General features: G+C 40.6%; 1 protein-coding gene across 1 annotated transcript; it reads right to left on the bottom strand.

The window, feature by feature from the left end:
• Nucleotides 1–840: 840 nt before the first annotated feature.
• On the bottom strand, nucleotides 841–5,101 carry LOC135463474 (deleted in malignant brain tumors 1 protein-like). The gene is made up of 4 exons (XM_064740731.1): nucleotides 5,045–5,101; nucleotides 3,693–3,729; nucleotides 2,491–2,745; nucleotides 841–1,514 (listed from the first exon to the last, which is right to left on the bottom strand). The coding sequence occupies exons 1-4, from the start codon at nucleotides 5,099–5,101 to the stop codon at nucleotides 1,264–1,266; spliced, it is 600 nt and encodes a 199-aa protein (XP_064596801.1). The 3' UTR covers nucleotides 841–1,263.
• Between the last annotated feature and the right edge of the window lie 3,661 nt (nucleotides 5,102–8,762).

Raw genomic sequence — 8,762 nt, 5'->3', positions numbered from 1 at the left:
GAAAATAATTTGTCCTTGAAAACGTTGGAAAACACCCTCTGCCATGGATAGAAACCTTGGGGATTTGAACACGTGGCGTGAAAATGGTTTAAGACCACATTCTCCGGTTCCCACCAGTGTGGTCGCTGTGAATTCAAGTCCAGCTCATGCTTTTTTTCTCTCCGGCCGTACGTGGGAAAGTCTGCCAGCAACCTGCGAATAGTCGTGGGTTTCTCCCAGGTTGTTCCCTGTTTCCTCCCACAATAATGCTGGCCGCCGTCATATAAGTGAAATATTCTTGAGTACGGCGTAAAACACCAATCAAATAAGTAAATAAATGAATCACATTCTCCAGTGGTCAGTCGTGAAATTAAGTAACCTGCTGCTGTAACCTTAATCGTTGGTAACTGTCTAATCAACTCTGGACAAATTCCGGACTTCAGGCGCTAAGCTCGTCACGCGTTCCCAGTGTGTTCATCGATGACGTCATCTTCGAATATTTCCCAACACTGACAGAAAGTATGCATAAAATACAGGGGTGTTAAGAAATAAGAAATATCCCACGAAAACGAAAGTTGTTTGTCTGATGGTTTGGTACATATTTCTTCATTTTCCTTACAACCACATACTCTTCGTTTTGGAGCACCTTATCATATACGGCATCCTTTACAACCCATTCATGCAAACAAAAATGACAACGTTCCTAATATGAGATCAGTATGTTACTTTATTTGTCAGCTTTGTCATTATGGAAAGCAAAGATTGCAGGTAAAATTTTACTGGTCAGAAATAATCATAGCTTTCCATCTTCGAGTTCGGCTGTTACGACATGCCGACCTCAGACAACTGGTACATCATCGCCGATCACACATTGTTGTGATAATCTCTATGTATATGGTTTTTAAATAAAGCTGACAGATTTGCTACCTGAACAGTATGACAAAAAGTCAGACCGCTCCTAAAAGGCAAAGGCCATAAAGGTAACGTAAAGGTAATCCATTTACCACATTGATGTGAATATGTGATGAGTCCAGAACCGGTTATACGCATTCAGCATGTACCTATCACTACTGAAAACCAATCCTTAATTAGTCGACAATTAAGTAAGCTGAAATCATGAATGTGATAGCATCAGAACAAGTTTTATTTATTTGAATAAACAAAGGTCTCAGACTTTGTATTTTTAATTGATTTGATGCAGATTCATCCACGGTTACGTATTTTATTAATTATTTGTCAAATGATGTGTATCATTAAGAGAAGCTATGTATTCAAAGTTTCGGTTTACTGGCTAGGCCATCCCCAATGCTGGGACTGGTTGTAGCGAGTGATGTTCGGCCATCCATTTCCGAAGGAACCGTTCGGGAAGTATCCGTTTTGCCAGCCTGTATTCGCCAAACGGGAATGCCTGTTCCTGCACATTGCCGACACAGCGTTCCAGTTATAACAGCCGGCACAATATGCAATCCTAAAGCCACGTCGTGTCGTACGCCAATCTGTGTGAAATTTCAACTCGAAAAACCCAGTGCCCAAAACTGAAATGATGTTAAACGAATTTAGCGTAAAAAAAATTGAACTAAGTACGATTTAAGTAAAATAGTGTGGCTAAGTTTGTCAAACGTTTCGTATGTATCTAGGTAATGTCTTTGCTGTATTGTCCATCACTTATGGGGAAATCTTGATTTGCTGGCTTGTATTGGATTGTATTTTACACGTTTATTTAATAGTGATTGACTTTTAACGCCATACAGAAACTTCTTTGTCAGCTTCTATATATGTACAAACAATGCTAGAGACAAACGTTCCTTCATGACCTGTGCATGATGTACAAACAATCGTGACGCACATACAACCATGAGGTACAGACAATCATGACGTACAGACAACCATGACATACTGACAATTATGGCGTACAGAGAACCATGACGTACAGACAACCATGACGTAAGACAACCATGACGTCCAGACAACCATGACGAACATACAACCATGGCGTACAGACAATCATGACGTACGGATAACCATGACGTCCAGACAATCATGAAGTACAGATAACCATGACGTACAGACAATCATGAAGTACAGACAACCATGACATACAGACAATCATGACATACAGACAAGCATGACATACTGACAATTATGACGTACAGACATTCATGACGTACAGACAACCACGATGCACAGACAACCATGACGTACAGACAACCATGACACATATACAACCATGGCGTACAGATAACCATGACGTACAGACAATCATGAAGTAAAGACAACCATGACGTACAGACATTCATGACGTATAGACAATCATGACATACAGACAACCATGCACACCATACCCGTGTATGGCAAGTGGCTTTTAAACGCCTGAATGAGCGAAGCTTTTCGTTTACTTTCACCAAGCCTTCACGGGCAGTCAGCTATCAGAATCTAAAACTTCCTTGCCAACTGACGACCAGGATAGCACTGCCACCGCGCAAATGATAACGATATGGTCGCCACACTCACACTTCATCTCGCCCAATTGAATCCCACAAATCCGCTGCGTCCCGTTGAAGTCCACCCAGTCTGAGCATCCGCCAAATACAGACGCTTCCACATCGAAGTCACAGAGGTAAAATCGCATCTCATAGCGTCCGTACAGCGTCGGGTTGATGACGTAATCGCAGTCTAGGTTGTTATCATAATTCTGAGGGTAGTTAGGACTTGTTATCACACCGCTGTTGTTGTAATAGGACTGGTCGCAGTATCTCCCCCAGCGAGCTGGTTACAGAAGAAAATTGAAAACATTAATGAACTCACATCTAGTCTGCCTAATTTTCCTATCTAATATTGATGTTATGTACTGAGTTGTTCAGATGAGTGGGACGGAGCTCTTGACTTATGATATATGTATTTGATTAAAATTTTCTGGCCTAAGCTCTTAAGTGAGTGAGTGATTGAGGTTGAACGTCGTACTTAATTTTTCAGTCATATGACGACGAAGGAATCCTTAGAGTGCGTGTAATGTGCCTCCTTGTTGCTGGACGGATTTCCACCGCTCTTTTATTTAGTGCTGCTTCACTGAGACGCCTTACCGAAGGCAAGTAAGCCGCACCGCCCGAGCCATTATGCTGATAATTGTCAACCAGTCGTTGCACTATCCCCTTCATGCTGAACGCCAAGCGAGGAAGTTACAACTTCCTCTTTTAAAGTCTTAGGTGTGACTCGACCCAGGGTTGATCCTGGGTCTTCCGCTCCCAACAAGAGAAAAGACATCACTAGACCCAATGTATATATGCATCCATATAGTATGCCGTTTATTTTTGTGATGTCGTATAACCCTGATATCACCGGTTCAAAGAAAGCAAAAAATCTAAAGCGCCGCCATGTTATCACTTTTACCCAGTCAGGCGTGAGTTATTTTTATAACCAGCGAACGCGTCTAAAAGAGGTTTTCCGGTATGATGATACATCAGAAAAAAGAATCTATTTAATTTTCTAGATTTTCATTTGCATAAACTTCAGTGCAACAAATAGCGGTTCAAAATGTTAAGGTAGTCTGTATCCATAGTTATAGTATATATAGGCCTACATGAATCTTTTATCTGGAAACAAAGCAAATGCAACATCCCTGTAAAGAAGGTTTTGCCTTGAAAATTCAAATCCAAGGTGAAACAAAAAAGGTCAAGAAGTGAAAGATTCTAAAAAAAAAGTGTAAATAGCCCTACCAGGTCTGTCAACTTCCGCTTCATTCACGTCCAGAGGCTGGCGTTGTATTCGGGGAACAAGGGAATACAAGGGAAAAGCAGAACATCACATGAAATAGGAAATAATTCATTAGTTGCTGTCTAACATGCAGTAATTTATTTATGTGCTTAATTGATCGATGTTTAGTAAGGATAGGTTTATTTTACACTTGAAGAGTATGAGCAGAATGAGGCCTTATCGGGGTTAAGGCTGTAATCCCAATTGAGAGCATTTTATTTATTCATTTATTTATTTATTTACTTAGGCCTATTTACGCCTTCCCACGCGCGACCGAAGAGGAAGCTAGCATCAGCTGAACTTTATCTCACAACGACCGCGCTGATGATAGGCTTCTGGGTCATTGTGACGCACAAGCACACTAACCAGGTGCTAACTAAAGCGCTCAGCTACATACAGGACTCCAACTGGAAGCAGGTGATAAATGACAAACATTAAAGTATAATTGCAAAGCTCACTTCTGTAAGTCAAATTACGCATTTCGCATATACAATAGTGAACTGTCTGAAGGGAGGAGGAAATCAGGCTGACGGGGTTACCAGACTTCTTTCGGTGCAACAGAATCCTGACTACGTGATGATGCAAGCGTGACAGGCGGCAGATCCAGAACATCAATGAAGACTGATAACGGACTTCATTGTAGGAAAGAATCTGGAGTTGCTTGGGCTTCACAAAAGAGTGAAATCGGACAAGATAATTATGCAAACACATCGTCATGAAAAGTGCAGTCAGCATGGAATCCAATAGGTGAACGGCCGTCCTGGTGCAAGCACTACACGCACGAGGACGTTCATGAACGTTTGAGAACGTACCCGTCAAACAAAAAACACACGTCAAGAAGAAATCAGTGCATCTTTACATGCGCTGTAGTAAAGAGTTACATTAAGAGCTATTGTTTTATATTATTTTTTTGTTTTACTTATTTTATTGTTGTTTAGCCCGATGGCGGTCATTTTCATGCATACATGGGTGGTTGAAACTTAAGTGCCCGGAATAAACGATGAACCTTTGTCAGGTTACTGACGAACTTTCCCACGTGTTACGTACAGATGTGCAGATGATATTGGTTGAACTCATGAGTCGTTAAAGAGCGTCAAGAGTGCGTAAACGGCCTTGCTCACTGAAGACGTGTGACGTACAGATATGCGTATCATATATATTGGCGGAATGAATAAGGGGTCATTGGCGAGCTTAAAGACTGAGTAATTGGTCACACGAACGTCTTAGACCACTGGTCACATAGTCCCCTTGAATATATATAAAAAAAAATATACCAATTTCACAACCAAAGCAAACAACCGATAAGGAATCTTACCACAGCGGTCGCCTGCAGAACGGTCAGAGCTAACACAACAGCGATGAGAGTCTTCATGATGGAGTGATGAGAGGATAGGGTGTTAAGCTGGTGTTTTATAGGCTACTAGATGATGTTACTGTACACACAGCCGAAGTAACCTGATCAAACACCTTAATGATGAGAAACCATTTAGCTGTCACAAGATGCCACAAAGAAGTCCCCTCACCTGCGGATTAATCCCAGGGTTTGTTTGTGCAGCATATAGAGCTAACAATCGCACATTAAAAAGTCAATGATATCTTCCGCAGTCTATTATCAAAGACGCGTAAAGCTGTCTTTTAAACTGTCTGGTGATACGATGTTTATTTACAGTAAGATTTATTGAGTCTAACGATTCGGTAATGTACCATCCAAAATTATTCTGTTAATTTAACAGAACGTCTGATGCCTGAGTGATGCTAGAATGTTTTCTATTATTGAAGTAGATTGTTCTGTTGAATAGAATACACACATTCTATCAGTTCAGCAAAATAATTGTATTAGACTAACAGGATGTTGTGTTGAATTTGAGAGAATATTGTGCCATAATAACAGAACACAATCTAGCATCACTCAGACAACAGACTTTTTGTTAAAATTAACAGATTAATTGTTTGAGTGTAAGAATCTGCAACTGGGATCATATTTCCTGTACTTTAGTGACTTTTTTAAATTAATATTTATTTACGTGATTGAGGGCTGTTTTAGTTTAGGCACTAAAGAATATTAAGGGGTTTTTGGTATACAATAGAACCTCTTGACAAAAGCCTTCGTTTGACTAATCCCTGCTGCTGGATACGAACTAGGGATCTTATCAACCAAGGGCTATAGTGGTGTCAAGTTTTATGTCTCTATCAGCTGGAAATAACCGAACTTGAAATGCATACATGAAAGTGTAGGCATTGTTGGGAAAACTGAAAATCTGAGGTTATAGGAGGTCAATGGAGCAAAATAACGCCCAAAAGATAATTATTAACTCCAGTCATGCCAATGTTCAGAAACAAAATGTCTCCAAATGTCACATGTTTAATAAGAGAGCGAGCAGACTATCCTTAATTCTACGTGGGTTATATAGTGATTTGTGAAGTTTTAATCCACGGCATTTTGAAGATATGCGTTTGTGGTTTTTGCATTCGATTTGTTTTAGCTATTTATTTATTTATTTGTTTGGTGTTTTATGCCGTCCTCAAGAATATTTCACTTATACGACGGCCGCCAGCGTTATGCTGAGAGGAATCCGAGCAGAACCCCTGGGGAAAACCACCACCATCCCCAAGTTCCTCACAGATCTTCCCACGTACTGTCGGAGAGAAAGCCAGCATGAGCTAGTGAAAAGCATGGGTCATTGGGTCGTGCTTGCACACTACCCACCTGGGTCATGGAGGCCTCCGCTTACGCTTTAAATGAGAATATCGTGTTTCCAGTCTGAGTCATCACTCTAGAAGATACTAGGTGTGTGTCTATACCAACATGCTACATGGTGCGTGGTGTGCCCAATTTGTGCCTACCAGTTAGATAGTACATATACTTAGTGTGTTCAGTTAGTACTAAACAGGAAGATAATACATATACTTGGTGTGTCCAGTTTGTGCTGACCAAGTAGATAGTGCATATACTTGGTGTGTCCAGTTTGTGCTAACCAGGTAGATTGTACATATACTTGGTGTGTCCGATTTGTGCTAACGAGGTAGATAGTACATATACTTTGGTGTGTCCGATTTGTGCTAACCAGGTAGATAGAACATATACTTGATGTGTTCAGTTTGTGCTAACGAGGTAGGCAGCACATATGGTTTGGTGTGTCCAATTTGTGCTAACCAGGTAGATAGTACATATACTTGGTGTGTCCAATTTGTGCTAACCAGGTAGGCAGCACATATGCTTTGGTGTGTCTAATTTGTGCTAACCAGGTAGATAGTGCTTATACTTTGGTGTGTCTAATTTGTGCTAACCAGGTAGATAGTACATATACATGGTGTGTTCAGTTTGTGCTAACGAGGTAGGCAGCACATATGCTTTGGTGTGTCCAATTTGTGCTAACGAGGTGGATAGTGCATATAATTTGGTGTGTCCAATTTGTGCTAACGAGATAGACAGTACATATACTTGGCATGTCCAGTTTGTGCTAACCAGGTAGATAGTACATGTACTTCTGGTGTCCAATTTGTTCTAACCAGGTAAGCAGCACATATACTTGCTGTGTCCAATTTGTGATAACCAGGTAGATAGTACACATACTTTGGTGTGTCCAGTTTGTGCTAACCAGGTAGATAAGACATATACTTTGGTGTGTCCAGTTTGTGCTAACCAGGTAGATAGTACATATAATTTGGTGTGTCCACTTTGTGCTCACGAGGTAGATGGTACATATATTTGGTGTGTCCAATTTGTGCTAACCAGGTAGATAGTACATATACTTGGTGTGTCCAACTTGTGCTAACCAGGTAGATAGTACATATACTTTGGTGTGTCCGATTTGTGCTAACCAGGTAGATAGGATATATACTTGGTGTGTTCAGTTTGTGCTAACGAGGTAGGCAGCACATATGCTTTGGTGTGTCCAATTTGTGCTAACCAGGTAGATAGTGCATATACTTTTGGTGTGTCCACTTTGTGCTCACGAGGTAGATAGTACATATACTTAGTGTGTCCAATTTGTGCTAACGAGGTAGATAGTACATATACTTTGGTGTGTCCAGTTTGTGGTAACCAGGTAGATAGGACATATACTTGGTGTGTTCAGTTTGTGCTAACGAGGTAGATAATACATATACTTAGTGTGTCCAATTTGTGCTAACCAGGTAGATAGGACATATACTTGGTGTGTTCAGTTTGTGCTAACCAGGTAGGCAGCACATATGCTTTGGTGTGTCTAATTTGTGCTAACCAGGTAGAAAGTGCATATACGTGGTGTGTCCAATTTGTGCTAACCAGGTAGAAAGTGCATATATGTGGTGTGTCCAATTTGTGCTAACCAGGTAGATAGTACATATACTTCGTGTGTCCAATTTGTGCTAACCAGATAGATAGTACATTTACTTTGGTGTGTCCAGTTTATGCTAACCAGGTAGATAGGACATATACTTTGTGTGTTCAGTGTGTGCTAAAGAGGTAGGCAGCACATATGCTTTGGTGTGTCCAATTTGTGCTAACCAGATAGATAGTACATATACTTTGGTGTGTCCAGTTTATGCTAACCAGGTGGATAGGACATATACTTGGTGTGTTCAGTGTGTGCTAACGAGGTAGGCAGCACATATGCTTTGGTGTGTCCACTTTGTGCTAAGCAGGTAGGTAGTACATATACTTAGTGTGTTCAATTTGTGCTAACCAGGTAGGCAGTGCATATGCTTTGGTGTGTCCAATTTGTGCTAACCAGGTAGAAAATGCATATACGTGGTGTGTCCAATTTGTGCTAACCAGGTAGATAGTACATATACTTGGTGTGTCCATTTTGTGCTAACCAGGTAGGCAGCACATATGCTTTGGTGTGTCCAATTTGTGCTAACAAGGTAGAAAGTATATTATTTTATTTTGTCCAAGTGGTACCACGATTTACTATTTGCGTACTGCATTATATGTATTATTTACTGGGCTTTCGGTTTGAGATATATTTAACACATTCGAAATCCTCAACATCCTCGAGCAGCAATGTATAATTTTAGATGCGGTTTGAAACCATAATTTATAAGACTTT

The sequence above is a fragment of the Liolophura sinensis genome, chromosome 3 (assembly GCF_032854445.1).
Source record: "Liolophura sinensis isolate JHLJ2023 chromosome 3, CUHK_Ljap_v2, whole genome shotgun sequence".
Lineage (NCBI taxonomy): Eukaryota > Metazoa > Mollusca > Polyplacophora > Chitonida > Chitonidae > Liolophura > Liolophura sinensis.
This window is presented reverse-complemented; position numbering and strand designations above follow the sequence as displayed.